The sequence below is a fragment of the Anabrus simplex genome, chromosome 4 (genome assembly GCF_040414725.1).
Source record: "Anabrus simplex isolate iqAnaSimp1 chromosome 4, ASM4041472v1, whole genome shotgun sequence".
Lineage (NCBI taxonomy): Eukaryota > Metazoa > Arthropoda > Insecta > Orthoptera > Tettigoniidae > Anabrus > Anabrus simplex.
The window spans coordinates 143,109,937-143,132,574 of record NC_090268.1 but is presented as its reverse complement, the minus strand read 5'-3'; the positions used below and the strand labels follow the sequence as shown (position 1 = coordinate 143,132,574).

The 22,638-nt window shown below is 38.1% G+C and overlaps 1 protein-coding gene across 1 annotated transcript in view; it reads left to right on the top strand.

Annotated features, from left to right (window-relative positions):
* rod (rough deal) overlaps positions 1 to 22,638 on the top strand; it is a 404,971-nt gene that overhangs the window by 163,462 nt on the left and 218,871 nt on the right. Inside the window, exons 11-13 of the mRNA XM_067146037.2 lie at positions 1,190 to 1,407; positions 10,863 to 11,091; positions 22,320 to 22,559. Of these exons, the coding sequence (XP_067002138.2) occupies positions 1,190 to 1,407; positions 10,863 to 11,091; positions 22,320 to 22,559 (687 nt within the window). The remainder of the gene's footprint in view (positions 1 to 1,189; positions 1,408 to 10,862; positions 11,092 to 22,319; positions 22,560 to 22,638) is intronic.

Here is a 22,638-nt window from a genome sequence, read left to right as displayed (position 1 = left end):
TTTAGTATCCTTCTGTGTGCCCACATTTTGAAAGGGTCTACTTTCTTCCAAGCACTTACTTGACTCTCCTTGTCTGCAGTAGGAAATTGATAAATTAGGAAGCTTTTATTTCAGTTTTGGGTTGGTCTGATGCAGTTCTCTTCCAATCGACCTTACTCCATCCCACCCCACTCTTCCACTTAACATATATACTAACCTCTCACTACAGAAGACCTGGCCCTCCAGATTGAACCTGCTGGTTTCTTGAAGTGAATCAGGCCAGCTTTCTGTGCTTATCTTGGTCATCACTCATATCACCTTGCCGTGACTTAGGTAAACACCTGTGTATGTCTTTGCCAACCTTCTGAGATATCATGAACATTAAGGTATTGCCTATTTGGTGTGGATTATTGCAGTACTCCACACCACCCTATCCTGAGCCAGTCTCTTCTATTGCTTCATTAATATCACATCTTATATAAATCCTTCTTAATCTATCATACCGATTCCTTGGTCTTCCTTGTTCATTTTTTCCCCATACACTTCTCTACAAAGCAAACTGAAAAAGTCCTGCATGTCTCGAAACATGACCAACCAATAAAACTCTCTTTTAAGTTGAATATTGCCAAATTGTTCTCTTAACACCTAGCCAATTCAATTCCACTTTGTTTGTGATGCGAACGACTCATCTCACCTCCAGTATTCTTGTACTTTTTTTATTAAAGAGAAAATACTCCGTTATTTCACAACCCCCTTCTATGAAGTTACAACAACATAAAGCTCATCGAGTGAGTTGACTACGCTGTTTTGATCACGTAGCTGCAAACTTGTTTTCGGGATATGGTGAGTGTGAACCCCACTGTTGTCAGCTCTGAACATGGTTTTCTATTTTTTTGCCATTTTCACACCATGTACCTTAATTAAGGCCACGGTCACATCCCCACTAACCCCAGCCCTGACGTATCCCATTGTTGCCATAAGACCTGTTTGAGTTGATGCAAACGAAAACGAATGGCGGCGGGGGGGAATTCAAAACTTACAGGTATATGGAGTAATAATATGGAACTTTGTGAAATCCTGTATTTATATTTATTTTCTGCAGTATAAAGAATACTGACTAGTAATACTGTCGAGGAGTGGAACATTGAAATTTGTGAATTCATCTCTATGTTTTTGTATAAGATGTAATGAATCTGTTGTCCTTTTTCAGGGTAAAATGTCTAGAGCTGCTCTGATTTGGACCCGACATTTTAGTAATTTGAAGAGTCAACTGAATATTGACAAAGTGTTGTTGATGTTGAATGCTATACCCATGAATGTGGGTATGAGTAGCTTGCTACAGTGGTTGAATTATTTTGTGCCTGTTGTTGTCTCAACATATCCTCAAGCTCTGGAACATTTGATGAACTGGGCATGGAAAAAAGTCAGGTATGTAAAAACATTTTGTAGTTTAGAGTGGTGATATGTATATTGAAGATTTCACTTTGGGAGCTTGTTCTAGTTGCAATTTGAGACAAAAACACTCAATTTATAATATTTAAGGAGGTAGAGAAATTAGAAAAGAATAGCGGTCCGCATGCACATCGCTACATGTACAAATCAAAATACATGCATATTGTTATTACCAATGAAATTACTCCTGTTTAATAATAATAATAATAATAATAATAATAATAATAATAATAATAATAATATAATCAACCTGGGAGGAGTCATTATGACTCTGGCAAATGGGAGTGAAATGCGTTGTTGCCAGTCATCTGCAACATGAAGATATTGGATTCAGCAAGAGAATCCAACTAGCCTCTTTCACTCCAACTCCAGCACATAACCTGCAAGAGGTGCCCCTGCTAAGCCGAGCAACCCAGTGGAAGGTTGGGTACCAATCCCAGCGGGAAGTTGGGTCGGCGAACAGATCAGTGCTGGGGGCTTCAAGGCTTACAACCTTGACAGTTAACAAATTGTTACCTGCGGGTAACCACCCTAAACTTTTTTCTTAACTCTCGCAACATGGAGAAAACGACCAACGGAAAAACCACCCCAGGTGGTATAAAATCCACCCCCAGTTTTGATGGGGCAAGCAAGCCTTTGGATTCTGGGGAGCTTGCACCTTCATGTGAGAAGAAGAAACGTTTTAAGTTCTTGGCGACCATCAACATCAACTCCCTCCTAGAGACAGGAAAACTAAAACATACGCTAGATGTTTTAACTGAACACAACATCCTGATAACAGCTGTGCAAGAGACCAGATTCCTCGATCAAGAAGTGATAGAATCACAAGGTTATCGGATCTACAAAGGGCAACCCGGTGAAAGAGTGATGAAGAATGTGCCTCACTTGGGGACAGGCTTCATAGTCAGCAGCAAAATGATCAACTCCATCATCTCCTTTTCATCTCCAAATGGAAGAACGTCCACTATAGCTTTTAAAACTCTCAACAAAGCATACACAGTTGTTAACTTCCATGCACCTACTAATGACACCAACAGGAAAGATATTGAAAATGTGGAAACCTTTTGGAGGGTACTCGAAGAGACAATGGACCGGATCCCAAAACACCACATAACTATTTTAATGGGAGACTTTAACGCCCAGATTGGCAAAGAGAGAAAATTCAAGAACATAGTTGGAGATTACCCAGCCCACAAGAGGACCAACAGGAATGGGGAGAGACTGATTGATCTGTGCAGAAATTACAACTTAGTCCTCAAATCTACAGCTTTCAAACGCCTTCCTAGGAAAGCCATGACTTGGAGATGTCCTAACCCAATGCTTGGGGAATTCCAGCTGGACCACGTAGCCATCAGTAGAAGCAACAGCAAAGAAGTGCTGAATGTCAAAGTATTGAGAAGCGCAAACATTGATTCAGACCACTATCTTTCTTTGATCAAAACAAATTTCATCCCTCTTAAAAGCAGCAGGGAAAACCACTGCATCAAGTCACGAATTCCAAGGTTCAATCCAGCCAGGCTGAAAGATAACAATAACTTCACAGAGACCCTGGCTAAAAACAAAGACAAAAAAGATTGGCCCCAACTACAGAAGGCACTAATAGATGCAGCGACAACCACCATCCCGGCAGTCAGAAAGAACAAACATCCATGGTGGACAACTACTTGTGACAAAGCAATAGAAGAGAGAAAGCAAGCATGGCTAAAATGGAACCGTAACAAAAGTCTGGAAAACCATAAAAACTTCTTAGAAGTTAGGAAAACTGCAACTAAAATTATCAGGAACACCAAGAGGCAGTACAATAAAAATATCATTGAACAAGCAGAGAGGGATTTTGAAAGAAACAACACTAGAGACTTCTACCAAACTTTTAAATCTCAAATAACACCCTACTCAGCCCCTACACTTCACCTTCGGGGAGCTGACGGAAATCTGAAAATGAACAATGAAGAGTGCACCACAGTTCTAGCAGAGTATTTCAACAACCTTCTAAATTCAAGGGAACCCAAGGAGAAACTGCATTTCGAACCTCAGAATGTTACTAAGTCGGACTCTCTCCCACCAACAAAGGGGGAGATCAAGAAAGCCATTTCAGAATTGAAATGTAACAAAGCAGCGGGCGAGGATGGAATCATAGCAGAGCTCTGGAAATACGCTGATGAGGAGTCAATCCAAAGTATCCATGAAATCATATCAAACATCTGGGTGACAGAAGCGTTACCTAGCGACTGGACTTCAGCTATCATCCACCCGTTACACAAAAAAGGCGACAAATCAGATCTCAACAACTACAGAGGGATTTCCCTTGTATCAGTGACGTATAAGATACTCTCCAAAGTATTACTCACAAGAGTAGAGGCTCAACTAGACTCCTGCATCGGAGAGTACCAGGCTGGGTTTCGCAAGTCAAGGTCATGCGCCGAACAAATCCTGAACCTCAAAACCATCATCACTTACAAAAACCTAAGCGCCTCACCCTACGTGGCAACATTTGTTGACTTTCAGAAGGCCTACGATTCAGTAGATAGAGAGTCACTCTTCCAGGCACTCGCTGAACTGGGACTAGATAAGAAAACCTTGAATCTAGTGAAAGCAACTCTTACCAACACTACTGCCAGAATCAAATTCAGAGGGGAACTGTCCCAGAGATTTGAGATCAAAACAGGTGTTAGACAAGGGGATGGCCTATCTCCAATCCTCTTTAATTGCCTACTTGAAAAAGTCATTCGTGAGTGGACGAAAATGCTACAGGATGACTCTGGATTGAGAATTGGCTACAAGAAAGACAAGTTAACAGTCAACTGTTTAGCCTTCGCAGACGACCTTACACTCCTGGCATCCAGTGTGGAGGAAGCTATCCATCAACTATCCTCTCTCGACCACATAGCAGCTAAAGTAGGGCTGAAGATCGCCATCAACAAAACACAGTTTATCACCAACATCAAAGATGCACCCAAATCAATCCCACTGGGGGACAAAACAATACAAAGGACTAACTCCTTCAAATACCTAGGAGAATGGATAACCCCAAACATGAATGAAGATCAGGCCATGAACAGCAGATGCATCAAATTGGAAAATGCCTACCACCTATGTAAGAGTATGTACAAATCCAAATCCCTCTCCCTTAACCTCAAAATCAGGCATTACACTACTGTAGTGAGACCGTCAGTACTATATGCCTCAGAATGCCTAAACATGGTAAGAAAAGGGCAACTTAGAAAACTGGAGCTGAAGGAAAGGAAGATCCTGAGAAAAATCATGGGCCCCATTAAAGAAGAAGGCAAGTACAGAATCAGGCACAACAACGAACTGTACCAACAATTGGAGAGCATTACAACATCTATGAGGAAGAGGAGATTGAACTTCTACGGTCATGTCATGAGAATGGACAATCAGAGGCTCACCTCCAGAATCTTTCACACCATCTCTAGAGGGAAAGCGACTAATGCCAAGTGGGCAAGACTCGTCAGAAAAGACCTTCAAGAATTGGACATTGCTCCCAGTGAAATTTATGACAGGAATAGGTACAGAACGTTGATCAGAACATCAAACTCTCTCCAGTCACTAACAGAAAAAACAGTACGTCCGGGAGGAGGTGTGAAATGGACTCAGGAGCGAAAAGACATTCACAGTGCAAGAATGAAGGAGTACTGGTCAAAGAAGAAAGCTGCTAGAGATAAGAACCACGTGGTCCATAGCAGGCCCAAACGGAACTAAAAAAAAAAATATAATAATAATAATAATAATAATAATCATCATCTCACTCAGTAGGCTTCTGAGGGACGTGTAGTTACCGTGCCGATTCTTTAATCCTCTTCCATCCTTTTTGATTTTGAGCCTGCTCTTCCCAGTTATCAATTTGGAGGGTCCGGCATACCTTGTTGATCTTCTTCCAGGTGCTTCGAGGTGTTCCTGAAGGTCTTTTCCCATTAAGAGATCCCTTGTATAGATCTACTGGTGCTCTGTTATCCTGCATCCTCAGTACATGTCCAGCCCAGCGCAATCTGTAGGATTCTATCACACCCATTGTAGTGTGTTGTTGAGAGAGGGTGTAAATCTCATAATTAGATCTTTTCTGCCAGCTTTGATCGATAGGATCGAACCATGGGCCAAATGTTTTTCTATAAACTTTATTTTCAAAGACTTGCAACTGCTGCTGCTCTTTCTTGATTATACTCCATGTCTCGGAACCATACAGAAGTACTGGTTGAATGATTGTATTGTACTGTAGTTAATCATTTTTGCATTCCTTGTTAAAAACTTGGAGCCTAATATAGGGCTCATAGAGTAAAATGCCTTATTTGCATTCTTAATTCTAGCTTGGTGTTCCTGTTGCCTTCGGTTTTTGCTCATCGATTAATACACCAAGGAATTTAAACTCCTCTACTCTTTCAAATATATATTTACCAATCTTCTAAGGCAATCTGTCAACCACCTCATGATTTGGTCTCTGTACAACCATGTAATAATGTGTAGTAATAATAATAATAGTAATAATAATAATAATAATAATAATAATAATAATAATGATAATAGTAATAATAATAAACAGTGAACCAGGTGTTTCATGTTCTTACACTTTGTAAAATTTGTATGTAAATAATTCTCTCCTATATTGATTTAGTTGTATTACTTTAACCCGGGTCCAATTTATGGGAAGCCACATTTTGTCGATCACAAGCCAGGACAAAGGTTGAGTGATAGAGGAGTAACAATTAAAAGGAAAAAAACTTGGTCCTGCTAGCCTGGTTGGTAATATATTTTGGGGGCCTCCTGCTGGGGTATGGTGAGTATTCATACAGCAAATACAACTGGATAAGGTAAACTTTGGTACATCGTATGTGGCAGAAGAGGCAGGCCAATACTTGAGATGAATAGGAATAACACATGTCATAAATCATTGGCTGATATTAGTTTCCTGTAGCATCTTACTCTATACCGGTCGTCAGGCTCGAGCGATAAGCTGGACTGTCTATATGTCTCAATTTAATGGACTGATTTGTCAAGAGGAATGTTAATAATGTTAGGGTGTGCCTTGCTGGAAGTATTTGTTTTAAATTCCCTCGTTCGAACCATCTTGCACACAGCCAAATATCACTTTGAAACACCACAGGTATGTCACATATATTGTGACTAATATTTTGTAATGTCAAGTGCATTCTGTATTGCCTGAAATGGTTCATCGGCACGTAAAAGAACTCCCGCAGGACAAAGTTCCAGCACCTCTGTGTCTCCTAAAACCATAAAATTAGTGGGATGTAAAACCAGTAACATTAATATTATTAAAAACAGAGCACACTTATTATGCCTTTTGCAACAACTGATGGTGAGAAATCCTGGAAAGAACATAGGATACCAATGGATCCATGAAATTCAGCAAGATCTCAAAGCAGTTGGACTCGATACGGGATACAGGAAACAAGAGTAAAATTAACACCCTTCTTAAGACTCACAAAATTATTAAAAGCATGATTCTTATATAATCTGGAGAACTGGGTAAGACATTTTATGAAGGGGATAGTGGAGGTACTTGAAGGATTTGTACCAGGAAAGAGAGTCAGATGTTAGATGATATAAGCAGAACAGGAGGTGGCTAAGAAAGAAAGAAAGAAAGAAAGAAAGAATGAATAGGAAAGCAGAAGGTAGAGAAAAATGGAGGGCGACCAAGTAAAATGCAGTCTCGAAGCAGAACGGTAAATTATGATGTTCTTTCAAGGACAAAACCTGTCATTCTGTTTTTAATTGGTATCTTTTTCAGATATTTTCTAATTTTATTTATCCTCAATTAGTTTTGAACAGACTAAAGAACCTTACATTTACAGATCAAGTAAATCAAAACTGAAAAGAAATGGCTTAAAAAAAGATTTTATATTTTCAAACAAAATTTCAAACATTTCACCCCCTAATCCATCTATCTAGGTGTTCTGCCTTACGGCAGGTCTTGTCATGGGATGAATCTCTTCCACTGTTGCCTGTCTTGCGCCAAGTTTTTCATGTCCGAATATTTATTTCCTTGGATATTGTCCAACATTTTATATTTTTTCTCTCCTCTTCCTCGTTTGCCTTTCACCATTCCTTCTATTCCTTCTTTCAGTAAACAGTCCCTCCTCAAACAATGTCCGATCCAGTTCATTTTTCTCTTTATAATGGTTTGTAACATACTTCGTTCTTCTCCAACTCTTCGTAATACCTCCTCATTCCTTACCCGGTCTTCCCATTTCACTCATTCTATTCTCCTCCATACCCACATCTCTAGTGCCTCCAATCTTCTCTCATCTTTCTTTCTCAATGTCCAAGTCTCTGCGCCATACAGTGCTATGCTCCAAATGTAGCACTTAGCAAGTCTTTTCCTCAAATCTTTGTTTAGTGGTCCACAAAATAATTTTGATTTTTTCCTAAAGCCTTCTTTTGCTATGGCAATTCATTTCTTAATTTCTGTTGTGCAATACATATCATCTCTGATCATACTTCCCAAATACTTGAAGTTGCTGACTTGCTCTATTTCTTCTCCTCCTATACTAATATGACAACTTCTACCTTTTCCTCCAATTATCATACTTTTGGTCTTCTTATTAATTCTCATTCCATATTCTTCTAGTTTCATGTTTAGTTTATCTAACATTTGTATCATTTCACGTTCGCTTTCTCCCATCACAACCATATCATCTGCAAATCTTATACATTCTACTCTCCTACCTCCAACACAAACTCCACTATTTCCATTAAAACTTTCATTGATTATTTCTTCGAGATAGATGTTGAACAGTGTCGGTGATAAAGAGCAGCCCTGTCTTACACCTCTTCCTAATTCAATTTCTTCACTCAACTCGTCTCCTATTCTCACTCTTGCTCTCTGGTTTATATACAAATTCTTTATTAGCCTTCTATCCCTCCAATCAACTCCATGTTTCTTCAGGATTGTCATCAATTTGTCCCATCTGACACAGTCAAAAGCCTTCTCAAGGTCAATAAATACAGCATAAACCTTCCTATTTTTCTCTATGTACCTCTCTCCTATCACCCTCAGAAGTCCAAAGGCGTTTCTTGTTCCAACTCCTCTCCTGAAACCAAACTGTTCTTTACCTATAAAGTTATTCAGCTTTCCATATATCCTTCTGTTGAGCGTCCGCAGTAAGACTTTGGCTGCATGTGAAATTAGACTCAATGTCCTATGTTCTTCACATTTTTTGCTGTTCTTTTTCTTTTCCATAGGGATTAAGATGATTTCACTAAAATCCTTTGGCCATTTTCCTGTCATGTATATTTGATTACATAATCTAATCAACTCCTTTCTCCCTTCATTATTTAACGCTTTTAACAGTTCAACAGGAATCTCATTTATTCCCATTGCTTTTCTATTTTTCATCTCGTTCAGTGATGCTTCGATCTCTCTTCTCAGTATGGTTTCCCCTTTATCATCCTCTTTAACCATATCTTCCTCCTCTAATTCAAGTTCTTCTTCATTTGGTCGATTGTCCCGATCATATAGCCATTTTATGTATTCTTCCCATCTTTTCATTATTTCTTGGGGTTCATATATCATTGTGCCATCTGTAGCCTCTATTTCCTTATTGCTGTTGTTCCTTCTCTTTTCTCTGAATACTATATTTGTTGCTTCTTTGTACATCAAGTCATATTTCCCTTCTTTCTCCAGTTGCTCTATCTCATCACACTTTTCTGTCAACCATTTCTTCTTTGCCTTTTCTGTTTCTCTTCTTAATTCATTACTTAACTTCCTGTAGTTACGCTTTCCTTCCTCTGTATTTACTGTTTCCCATTTCCTGCGTTCCTCCATTTTACTTATCATTTCTGATGTTATCCATTCCTTCTTTGCCCTTGTCCTCTCCTTGACTCCAAGCGTTTTCTTAGCTGCTTCTTTTATCCCATTTTTTAAAGTTTCCCATCTCCTTTCTACATTTTCTGTTTCATTTCCTAATGTATTATTGTTACAATACTCATTCTCTAGTTCTCTACACTTGTCTTTATCTTTCAGTTTCTTTCACTTCTCTGCAACTGAACAACAGGGAAATATCAAGATGCTATCCAGTTATTCCTTATCTTTATGTCTTTAATAAAATTCAGTGCCTCTAGTTGAGTTAGCTAGATCAGAAGTACTCCATCCTGAATAGACTACGTAAGTTAAATTTCCCATTTCATTCCCTGATCACCAACCATTCAGTATGTATAGTTCGTTTATGGCACAAATTTCTGATAGTTGATCTCCATTCTTTGTCTTGACTTCTCCCTCCCTGTATGAATATTCTATTTCTATCATATACCAGATTTAAAAAAAAATCTTGCATCAAAATCTCTCCTTAGAATTATCCCTGCTTTTTCATTCTTTAATTTGATTTCTCCAGTGAGGTCATCAAGTAAATGTTTCTTTGCAAAGAGTGATCCTTCTGGATCCTTCTCTCCCTCTTTTCTACTAGCTATTTTGACCCAGACCAATTCATTGAGATCTGATTCCACTTGTTTTATCTTTTAACATAATGCTTCCTTTACAAATACAGATATACTTTCCGGACAATGACCTTTATGTGTTCCCCTCGGTTTTGTTTTACTCCAAATGTTATAACTTTGTGTCTGTAGTTCACATCACACTGGGAGCCATGTTTCAATCATTCCTGTCATCTCATTTTCACACATTAATTTTCTCTCACATCATCATTTCCCAGTTTACTCAGTATATGTCCTCTATATTTATAAAACCTATGTGCCAAACTAATTGTTTACCTGTCTGTATGTGTGCAATACTTACAGCTCGACCATGAGTGACTCACGGTTTTTCTATCTGTATAACGCTGGGAACAAATTATTTAATCCTCTGTACCGCTTACTTTGCATGTACTCGTCCTATTTTTACGCCAAATGTCTCTTTCAAATTTAATGCTACCTTACATTTATATCAATCTTTCCTTGTGATTTCTCCCATCCTGGAAACAGCATCCTCTTTTGCACCTACAGCTGGTTTCCATTGCTGATGTTCCCAGGTCATTGTTCCACACATGTCATCAAACATATAGCTGTAAGGTTTGTTAGTTTGTCAAAACGAATTCAGGATAAATATGGAAAATGCCTGAGAAATACAGAATGGACTTTAAATAGAAAATCAAATACAAAAACAATAAACATGTCAACTGCTACATTCAAAATTCAGAATTACCTCAGTGACAATTCAAGAGAGCTACTTTTGACACTATTGCAATGTTTCATTCCAGCATACTGCTACTGTTCTTGCCTTGATACTGCGAGTAAATTATGATGATGTTCTTTCAAGAACAAAACATGTCATTCTGTTTTTAATTGGTATTGATAGTCTGTGACACTTCTTTCCTTGTGTTGAATACTTTCTTATCTGAAGTATTACATATTAATTATCCCTTACTTATTGGAAAAAAAAGTGTCTGTACCATTTTGTCTTTCAGGTGGCTGGAAGTGAGTGAAAGTCAGTGGCCAGACACAGCAATCTATTTTGTTGAGGATATACTAAAGTTAGTATCAAGAAACTACCACACTGGTCTTGGTAATTTATATCGATGTTCATCCTCCAATGTGGTCATTCAACATCTGACTTTCTTACAAAATTCTCTGAGGGACCTACAAAAGTTGAAAACAGCTTATCACATACACATAACTTTAGAAGACTATCTGCAGGTAAATCAAATTTGATATGAATTAATTTAGTTTATTTCTCTATTGTTGACTGCTTCAGTTGTTCGTTCCCAAAGTAGAAGGGTAACATATAATCTTGTAAGATATTGGGTTGATCACCAGGAAATCTGGCTCCTTAAAGCAATAATATTGATGACTAACGGGAGGGTAATATATACCATATTTCTCAGATTCCAAGATAACCTATTTTCTCAGAATGTCATGTGAAAAATCTAGGGTCATCTTGCAGTCGTAACCTAATTGTAATGAACACCACTGGCAGCTACCACAGTAACCACGTTGCTTCTCTTCACCCTGCGCGCGCAAAACTTATTGACCATCAATATCCGCGACATTATTATACGTCTTTAGCAGCGGCATCGGCAGCCAGTTGTACAGTGCCTCCGTGTAATGTCACTGGTTCTCGGGAAATGTCATTGAATTGGAATAGCAAGGATGTGACCCTTAGAATTCTTAGAAAGGCCACGGTTACTCAGTGATAGTTATAATACATCTACTGTACCCAACACTTCATAAAAGCAACAGTTTTATAGACTGCAGGAATATTATTGCAATGGATCGTATTGTAGACACACGTGGAACTGGTGTTGCTGGGAGATTTTCAATGGGTTCTCATCGATATTATGATACCAGGTTTAAGTTAACCTTTATTAAACACACTGAAATAAGGAATAATTATGTAGCCGGAAGAAAATACGGCATGACTAAAGCCAATGTTCAGCGGTGGCATGAAGACAAAGATAGTCTGCCTACCGTACAAGAAAGGCATTCAGTGATTCGCAACCAGGACGCTTGAAAGAAATTGAACATGAAATTGTGAGGTATATGCACCAAAAGTGCAAGGTCTGAACGGTCATAATACGAGATATGATACGAATGTGGGCTCGTGAATAGGAATTCCCTGAACTTTCAAAGGCAGTATCAGATACCTCTAATGAGTGATGAGGGAAATAGGTAGGACTTATATGATACTTGTGTGTGGTTTTTTTTTCTCAAATTTAAGTATGAAATTTGTTATAAATAAAATGATTTCACAAAGCACGTTTTAAGCCTGATAAAAATTATTTTGAAGGCAGAAGTGGGGGTAGTCTTGCATTCAGGGTCATCTTGGATTCGCAGAAATACAGTAATCTCGTAAGACATTGAACCAATTGCCTGGATATCTGCTCCTTTTGAGGAGCAGCAGCAGCAGCAGCAGCAGCAACAACGACAACAATGATGATAATGATGATAATGGTGATAATGACGGTAATCATAAGTAGAGGGCAGATTTTGGCATAATTGCATGTTTTGTTAGTTTCAAGATGTACTGTAGTATGCCCATGAGAAATGAAGGCAATATTTATCATTTGATTTCAATTAGCTAAGTTTTATTGTGCATATATACGGAATACGCGCCTATTCTCAACGTGTGCATGTAAATGCATAATTGCATTTTTGAATTATTATTTGGTATAAAACAGCATATAATATTGTATATTGATATTCAAATTGGTACAACAATGCAAAGAAATGAAAATGTAAAAATACTGTTTGCCACCGGAAGCCTTTGCAATGCATTGTTGTTGACAGTCGACAGTATTAACAAGAGCTTGACAATGTGTAAGATTCCCTCCCACCCCGGGTAGCATGTTGGAATCGTAGAAAAATGTTTTACGAGATCTGAAGTAGCAGAGAGGACAGATCCTTCCTCGATACTTCGCAGCACTGGCCTTATGCTATACAGCAGGAGAATATGCCTGTCCTGTGTGGTATAAGTCAGTCCATACAAAACAGGTTGATGTTGCCTTAAAAATTACAGGATTATTTCAGGTTATTTGAGGCCAACTCCCATCAGTAAAGTGAACTATCTGGCTAGGATTCCTCCATCTGACGTGAGAAGAGAAGCGACTGCCAACAATGAAACGAGAAAATCATGTACTGTGACCTTACACCCGCTCTTTGTATATCAACATGCTGAAAGGAGATTAAAATTGAGAAGGAGCTTCCTAACAACTACTCAGCTGTTGCAAGGAACACTCGTAAAAGCATGAGTTGCTATGTAATCTGTCTGAAAGGATGGAACCAAAGGAATCTCTACCTGCTGGCCACACAGAACTGGCCAATCTGGAAGTCCCTAAACAGACTGCGAGTTGAAGTTGCAAGAACGATGGACAACTTATATAAGTGGCATTTTCCGACCAAGGCAGTTCTATGTGATTGTGGTGAATTTCAAACAACACAACATCTGTTATGTTGTCCGTTGTGCCCATCCAGATGTACAGTGAGTGATTTGACTCAAGCTAATTCAAGTGTTCTCGAAGTGGCTAAGTTTTGGGCGGGAATTGTTTGAAGTCACTTAATGAACACATATTTGTGTACTTGTGTCCATTTCATGCTTTTTTTATGTTTTAATGTTTCATATTTTGTACCTCTGACATGAATGAATGAATGAATGAATGAATGAATGAATGAATGAATTTTTGGTGCATAAGTGATGATGTGGAATAAACAAATGAGAAATTAAGTTACTTGTTTATTCTTTTCCTTTGCTTGTATTGACCCATAGGGTTACTTTTCTCCTTTTATGTTAATCCAGTGTTTCAAGTCTCTTTCTATCTGTATTCTTCTTTATCTTGTTCTTGTAACCTATGGCTTTATTGGGAAGTAATTCCAATACAAAATTGATATCTCTAAACAACAGTAATATACAAATAACCCTCGGGAACAGAGTCTTGTTTCATCTTGTTCCTGGCTGTCCAGTATAGGGCTGGTAAATTTCCTTGTTTTTGTAGGGTTGGGTTGAGTCCAGTGCACTGAAGTAGGTGTTCCGAGTCCATCACTGGTCCAGTAATTTTGCAGATTGTACACTTTTCTGTTAGGTATATATTGATTCTAGGTAGATGTGCAGCTAAGCGGTCATGCCCTGTTTCCAATCTGAAGATTACCACTGCTTCTTTCCTCGGCTTGCTTTTATTTATGTCCCATAGGTAATTTTTTTTTTCCATTTCTTCATTGTAGTAAATTGGGTAGTTTCTTTCTTCCATTTTTTAAGGTTTTTATTTGTGGTTATGTTATCGATAGAGTTAGTAGCCAGAGGTTTGGTTTTCATGTAGGTACTAGTGCTTCTTTTTGCTAGTTCATCTGCCAGTTCATTGCCTTCTACATGTGCGGGTAGCCATTGTAAGGTGATGTTTCTCTTTAAAAATTTTAATATTGTTAGTAGATGTTTGTCATGAATTCTTGATGAATGGGGTTTGGTATTTGAGGGTACTGCTTGTATGGCAACTAGTGAATCTGTGAATAGGACTGCTTTTTCAAATGAATTGACTCTATAAATTATATTTTGTAAGGCAAGACAGATAAAACATTACTAAAAACTCATTAAACAAGAATGCCTTATTCTAATATAATACTAATGTTAAGGTATTGAAACAGGAATGCCCGTACTTTAGCTTAGTGGAGAGCGCAGACTAACGCCACGGCAAGTACGGTTCATGCTCGCAGAGTATAAGAGAGAAGGGTAGTGCAATGAGTTCATTTTTAAAGTGGAACTTGCAGTTTATTCAAGAAAACATAGAAATTATATCACCTTTACAGATGAATGGTTTCAATGTTGTACAAGATGTGGAAGAGGGGTCGTCGGCGTCGTCCCTTGGCGGTTATCAACCCTCGATGTTTTGAAAATAAAGGTTGGCACAGTCTTATGAAAAGAAATGTAAACACGGTTTTTCATGAAACTGTCCTTTATGAAACAAATTAATACTGTCCTTTGAAAAGAAATGTACTTTCACTGCAGCACAGTTTCACGAAATAACTTAAAACAGTCTCTTGAAGAGGAAACAATGTTTCACTAAAGCACTGTCTTTACGCCCTAAGTCCTTTAAGCACAGTTTCAAAAATATCTAGCGATTACTGTATAGTCTCTGCAATACGAAATTCACAAGACAAAAATAACGTTAATCAGCTCGACAGATCGATATAATAAGTGAATACGTATTTCACTTGCATGCGAAGTTAGTCCGATGAGAATATGTTCGACACTTTTATCGCATATTTTCTATCACCGGTCCTTAGCCGGACAGAGTAATGGACTGTACTACCTCAGCCGGCCTGTACAGCGTGATGGCTAGTACAGGACTAAATCACACACTGTCTACTCTGGGGCTGGTGACCTCCTTATATTGCTCAAGGTCGGACGGCCAGACTGGAAATACGAGCTGCTTTAAAAATTTATAACTCAGCCATCCTTCTGCTGATTTTCATGAAATTTTGGGCAGTAGTATTTGTTGTCCAGGCCTACAAGGTGATGTTCTTCAAATCACGATCTGACATTCCGTTTGTGATATAATGACATCTAACTGAATGGAACTTTCGGCGTGATGTCATTTGGCCTTGGCTGGTACTCTGCAGCAAGCGATCGCTTGCATGCTGTCACGCATGATGCCTGCGCGCTCGGCGCTAATTTTAAATCCACACAGTCGGGTGTTAGTGAGTTCTTCTCAAGAAATACATGAACGGCGAATGCTGACAGGGCAGTCCCATTCAAATATCTATGCTGTTGCCAACATTATGTCAATCAAGATATATACACATGGTAGAATGAAGGGCTTTGGCATGCTGGAGTCCCATGAATGCCACTATTCCAAAAATTGTATAGCTGAGGTTAAAAACAGGGTATAGTTCTTAGAGAATAAAGGGTGACTGAGGTTTTTATTTTATTATGTAAAATTGCTATTAAGCATGTTCACCAAAAGCTGATGACCTATTTACGGGTTGAAACCGGTATTGTTTTAATGTAAATAATTCTAAGTTATTTGTAAAATAAAGTATTGATTAGGTGGAAAACTCTTCCTTCATACTTGTGTGCTTAAATTATCAATATGGACAATGAAGCTGTTAGATTATAGTAATTGTACAATGTCGAGACAAGGAAAATTTTAAAACATGTGCACCTGGTAGCTTTCTGTGGGCAAATGTTTATCCAGGTTGTTGGAACAGTGGCAGCCTTTGTCCAGTCTGCTCAATTATGAAGTGAAGACTGGTAAGACAGGTCAGCTTAGAAGTCTCGAAACTTACCATATTCCAGATATGAAAAAAACATCAGTAGAGGGCGCTGCCCCTTCAAGGAAAAGAACCAATAAATCACCAGTCCCATGTACTACTTCACCCAAAACAGCTAAACAGGATTCCTTCATTAAGTGCAGTCTGTCTCGTGAAGAAAGGATTTTTATGTTCCTGTCATCAAATTTAAATAAGCCTTTATGTCTGTTTTTATCAAATATTATAGCTACATTTTTGATAAACCAAATTTAATTTTGCAGTCAGGTGTGCCTCACGTCCATTTACTGCAAGATCTGCTGCTGGACACATTAAGGAATTTGATATAAAAATTTATACAATCTTTAGTGGTTAAATCCTCCTCTCTTTTGGAAGTCTGTTACTACAGCTGGGGAAACCAGAAGAATGATTGTGACTTGGTCACTGGTAGTTGCACTTCCCAATTCAAAGAGCATCTGAACCGTGGTGAGAAAGAGGAATTTTTCTCATCAATTCGAACGTACTTCACTGATAGATTAGTTCATGTTATTCTTGGTATTTTAACAATCCCTCACAGTAATGCTGAATGTGAGAGGATATTTAGTCTAAAACACAAACACAGTTAAAGTCATCTATTGGTGATGAAAACTTGGAGAGGTTGTTGACAGTAAAATCAAGGCTACTGAGCAACTGCTTTCAACAAACCTTTGACAGAGGTTTTTTCAGACAGGGAAAATCTTCCACTGCTGCTTCTTGTAATCAACCGAAATTTTCTACTGATGGAAAAGCTTCTGCAATTCAGTAAGATGGAAGGAAGGTAGGCCTACCATACCATACATGTTCTTATAAATTTTCCGTTGTTCTATATGAGTGTTTGGGTATCACTGAATGTGAATATATATGAGAGTAAAATATTTGTAGATTTTTGATTCCACTCAGTTTCCTTGGAAATATGTGTTAATTTAAATGTGGACTTGACGACATGGTGCATTGAGCTTGCTAGGATAATGTATGTATTGCGTAAGACATGTAGAATAAGCGGTTTTGACCAATTGTATCTCCTGATTTTTCCTGATTTCCATATCAAAATCTCCTAACATTTGGTTTTGTAAAGTTGGCAGGTATGATGTAGATGTTGAGGAACTGTACAGAGAAAAACGGAAACAATGTAGTAAATTCATTCATAGAAAGAAAAAAGTCTACTTGAGACAAGAAATAGAATTCATCCAAGTTGACTACAGAAACAGGAACATTCACAAGGATGTATGGAACTATCAACACAGTTAAAAAAGGATTTCAACCAAGATTGATTATTATGAGAGATATGTCTGGAAATTTAATTGTTGATTAGGGCAAATTAATTAAATTACTGTAAGCAATACTTCAATTCCTTGCTGAATTGTGATGATCCAGAAACCTGTATTGGTAAACCATCTAGCAGTGGTGAAGCTATTAGTTAATGAATGAGTAGGCAGTAAACCTTATCTTAAAATTTCTTGCAGAGTAGTTTCAAACGTCAAGTTTTCTTGGTTGCAAAAGGGTCAATGTATTCATTGTATTATGCAAGTGTTTTTTATCCTCTTCTGAGTAATTCTCCTTTCAGAGGAAGCCGTGGTCACAGGAAATGCTAATATTACACTTGTTCAAGGTCATTGAGGACAATACAATGTGAAGTTTTTGAGGGGACAAACGTTTTTCTATATCGGAATAAATGTTTATCAATTAATTTTCTAATCCTTCTCTATTAAAAAGAAATATATGTTCATAAGATTGTTCAGTTTAATAACAGGGAAGCTTTTTTTTGTAAACTACACTGTATGAAGTGAGTTGGATCCAAGAACTCAATAAACTGGATGCTTTCAAAATCGTCATACCATATTTCCATTTTCATAAGTAAGGTGTCAGGAACTTCATTGTTAAAATTTGGAGTGTTTCGAATGTCCCATCATCTACTTTTATCTCACTATTTATTTTACGATATTTTTCAATGCAAGAGGGTACCGCGTTTATTCACCGCATGTCCTTGAGGATACCCGTGGTATTTCCTAATATCAGTATTGAACAGAATTGTCAGATGTGGTTTTATGTTGCAGCAGAGCAGTGAGATGGTCTGTATAAACAAAAATATCTCGATAGAGACAGAGCAAATAAATGAATTGAGCCTTCTTGAGTATGTTAAGCAACCTTACAGCAAAATTGTACGACTCACCGTCCCAACCCTCATCATTCTCTGTAATGCCTTCAAAAATTGTCTTAGATCATCATGGTATAAAAATCTTGTATGGATTGCTCTGGAATGAAAGGTCCAACGGGTAATGCATGCTTGTGGAAGTCTGAATACTTTGGATTTCAGAAGATGAGCTCTCTTTGAGGATCTACTAAAAAATGAAAGGCTGTCAGATTATGAATGAAGTGTCTGACTAATTTTATTGTTTTGGAGAAATGGAGAAGATCAAGGTTTAACTTGTGGGCATAGCAGTGTAGAAATATTGCACTTGGGCAAACTTGTTTAACGTCATTCTGAACACCCGCATGCTTTCCTGCCATTATGGAGTGCCCGTCATATTTTTGACATACGACTTTATCAGTTATTCCCCCCTTTCGCAGAATGTCAGCAATTAATTCCGATAAGCCCTTTGCAGTCTTATCAATCGAAACACCTTTCGGTGGGAACCCGCCTTGAGCATAGCCAGAATATTACACTGATTTGAGGTATGTTTGAGACATCTAATGTCTCATCTGCCTGAATACCAATGAAATCACAAGAATTTAACTCTGCTCTGATCGTCTTCTGAGTTATGGTAGTTATAAACTCAACTTAATTCATTCTGCATTTCACTTGATGTGTTTTTAAAGCCCGATGTGGACTGGAGATGATCTCGAATGTACTGTTCCTGTTTTGAAAGAAGTTCTAAAAACTCTAGATAATTGCCCCTGTTGATTGAGCCTTTTCCTTCAAAATGACTTCAAAATCCAAGCTTCTGCTTCCCAAGAAAAAACACAATATCAACGTCTCTCAACAACAAGGCTATTTTGTTTCACGACTTTGTTATATTCAATGGATTGAATTCTTGCACCTTCAGGTGTTCTATCCTCCCACGCCCCAGTAAACGGAATCTCTCTCTGTTTATTTGAATTTGATGCTTATCCGCTTTTCTAAGGAAAATTTTTGCAAAAATTACCCCATTTATAGTCCATTCCTTTTCACCACTAAATAAAATAAAAAAAAAAAGCTTCTTGTTTTTGGAACAGGCTGGTTAACCATGATTATAGTGTATACCAAGGAAATTGAAATTTTTTTGCTACTTCACCGTCAAAATACGTAATATCTGAATCAGGCATACATCTTTTGTTTTTGGCTTCAAATTCCTCTTCGTAATTTCAAGAAGAGAACGGTTTACATTTTAAAAATGTTAAAAGACTCGTAAAGTTCCCGAAGGGCCTACTTCTCTCAGTATTTGAACGCAAATTTCCACCATACGACGTCAGTCTTGTTTTACACAACGAACAGAAACTCAGAATTTTAATTGGTTGTTTCCATGGCTGAATTGCCACTAAGAATGCCAATAATGCGCTGATTGCGTATTAATTCAAAAGAATAACGTGCGTACTTATACAACTATTAACAATATGGTATTTCATTGTCTTCGCGCTGGAGTTTCTACACACTCAAACGGCAGAAGAGGCATGCCTCAACGGGCCCAAGATCTTGCGAAGAGAGGGGCGCAACCGGTAACCTAATTTTCCTCCACCACCCCGCTCGCAGTCCCAAGCTGGCGGAATGCAAACAAATCAAAAAGTCCTGGATGAGTCAAGTAACATCTTGCCTCCCAGTCAGAACAAGTAGTCCACTGTTACCATTTAGCGGGCGATCAGCACATAGTCTCCTGTCACCATGTAGCACACGTTAAGAGATTATTGTAGTTTCAGCACAATATCTACAGCCGATAAATTTGTTACGATATTTATATAAAGTAGGCCTAACCGTGTTTCTTAGGGTAGACATTGCCTCAAATGACTCCAAGTAGTTTCGCCACTGCCATCTAGTTCCCCATCAGAAGAACAAATACCAGAGCCACCATATCAAGAGGTATTACAAAGTATTACACATTTCAAAACAATAATGCTTCAGATAGTGACAACATTCCTGACGAGCTTATTAAATAGGGTGGAGAAAGATTACGTGAAGACATATAAGATCATTCTAAGGATATGGCACAATGAAGTTATTCCAAAAGAATGGCAGGAATCGCTTATTGTCCCAATTCATAAAGGAGGGATCAGGAAGAACTTCAAAATTATCGTGGTATATCTCTTGTAAACGCGGCCTAGAAAATTCTTTATTCTTTTACAGCGTTTAAAACCATTTGCTGAACATATTATCGAGGAGTATCAGACCGGTTTTCGTAATAACAGATCCACTACAGACAACATATTTGCAATTAAGACTATTAATGATAAGGTGTGGGAACACAAGGAGTCGGTTCATTATCTCTTTATAGATTTCTTCAAGGCATATGATTCAATCCATAGAAATAATAATAATAATGTAATTTTCTTTACATCCCACTAACTACTTTTACGGTCTTTGGAGACGCCGAGGTGCCGGAATTTAGTCCCGCAGGAGTTCTTTTACGTGCCAGTAAATCTACCGACACGAGGCTGTTGTATTTGAGCACCTTCAAGTACCACCGGACTGAGCCAGGATCGAACCTGCCAAGTTGGGGTTAGAAGGCCAGCGCCTTAACCGTCTGAACCATAGAAAAGGGCTGTGGAACATAAAATTAACATGTGCAAATTGTGTATGCATGGTAATGTTGGCTGTGTTCTGCTCAAGGGCAGAAAATCAAGTTCCTTACAGAATAAAACTGGTCTGAGCAAGGGAATGCACTATCTCCTCTTCTGTTCAACATTGCACTGGAGAAGATTATCAGGAAATTAGCTCTTGTACCTGCTGGCATCATATTGGGGAGACAACATAAAGTCCTTGCGTATGTGGATGATATTGTTCTTATTGGCTGCAATGAATTAGAGATTATCAAGTTATTTGTGGAACTGGAGGAAATAGCAGCAAGCAATTGGTTTATGGGTAAATGATAAAAAACACATTACATGGTTGTGCAGAGACCGAATCATAAGGAGATTGACAGATTGCTTTTGAAGTTTGGTAAATATGTATTTAAAAGAGTAGAGGAGTTTAAATTCCTTGGTGTGTTAATCGATGAGCAAAACCAAAGGCAACAGGAACACCGAGCTAGAATTAAGATTGCAAATAAGGCATTTTACTCTGAGCCCTATATTAGTCTCTAAGTTTTTAACAAGGAATGCTAAAGTGATCATCTACAATACAATCATTTGACCAGTACATCTGTGTGGTTCTGAGACAAGTAGTATAACCAAGAAAGAGCAGCAGCAGTTGCAAGACTGAAAATAAATTTTATAGAAAAATATTTGGCCCATGGTTTGATCCTATCTCTCAAAAGCTGGGAGAAAAGATCTAATTGTGAGATTTACACCCTCTCTCAACGACAGACTATAATGGGTGTGATAGAATCCAACAGACTGCGCTGGGCTGGACATGTATTTTGGATGCAGGATAGCAAAGCACCAGATCTATACAAGGGATCTCTTAATGGTAAAAGACCTTCAGGAAGACCCCAAAACACCTGGAAGGAGGAGATCAACAAGGTAGTCGGGACCCTCCAAATTGTTAACTGGGAAGAGCAGGCTCGAGATCGGAAAGGATGGAAGAGGATTGTAAGATCGGCACGGGAACTTCATGTCCCTCAGTGAGTGAGTGTTCATAAATCTGTATATTATCATATGGAGATACTACATAAAGGGTCTTTTTAGCCTCAGTGGCATGTAAGTTATCAATAAATTCAATTCAGTTCCTCTCTCTCTTTCTCTCTCTTTTTATTTTTCTTCTTTTTTGTTAAAAGCTTCATTCATCAAGGTTTAAGAGGATTTCCTTCCTACTTTTCTTCATAATTACAGTACTTTTTGTCAAAAACTAGAAATCTTAAAACATTATTTGTCCTATTGTCAAAGTTACTGGGAATAGATATTGTGGAGGAGGAGCTAGTCACCTTACATTTTCAAACTACTTTATGAAATGGCTTAGAAAAATTGATTACTTTTTGGATGAGTATGGTATTATTAAAATGTATTGATTTCCTTTGCTCTTTTAGGATGATAAATATCAAGTGGTGCATTGCATATTGAGTAAACTGTACCATCATGATATACATGCAGTGTTGAATGGATTTGTCAAACATTACATATTGAAACACAACTTGGATTGGGATAAGATGATCATCTTGCATATTGAATTGATAATCAAGTCGATGTCAAGCTTGTATGGTGATCAAATCAGCGATGTTGGTGAGCAAGCTGCGGCTATCCTCATAGGGAACATCCATAACGTATCGGTAAGGAACACATTTTGTATTCAATTTTCTGTGACCTTCCTGAATTAATGTGAACTAATATAGGGAAAGTTCGTGAGTT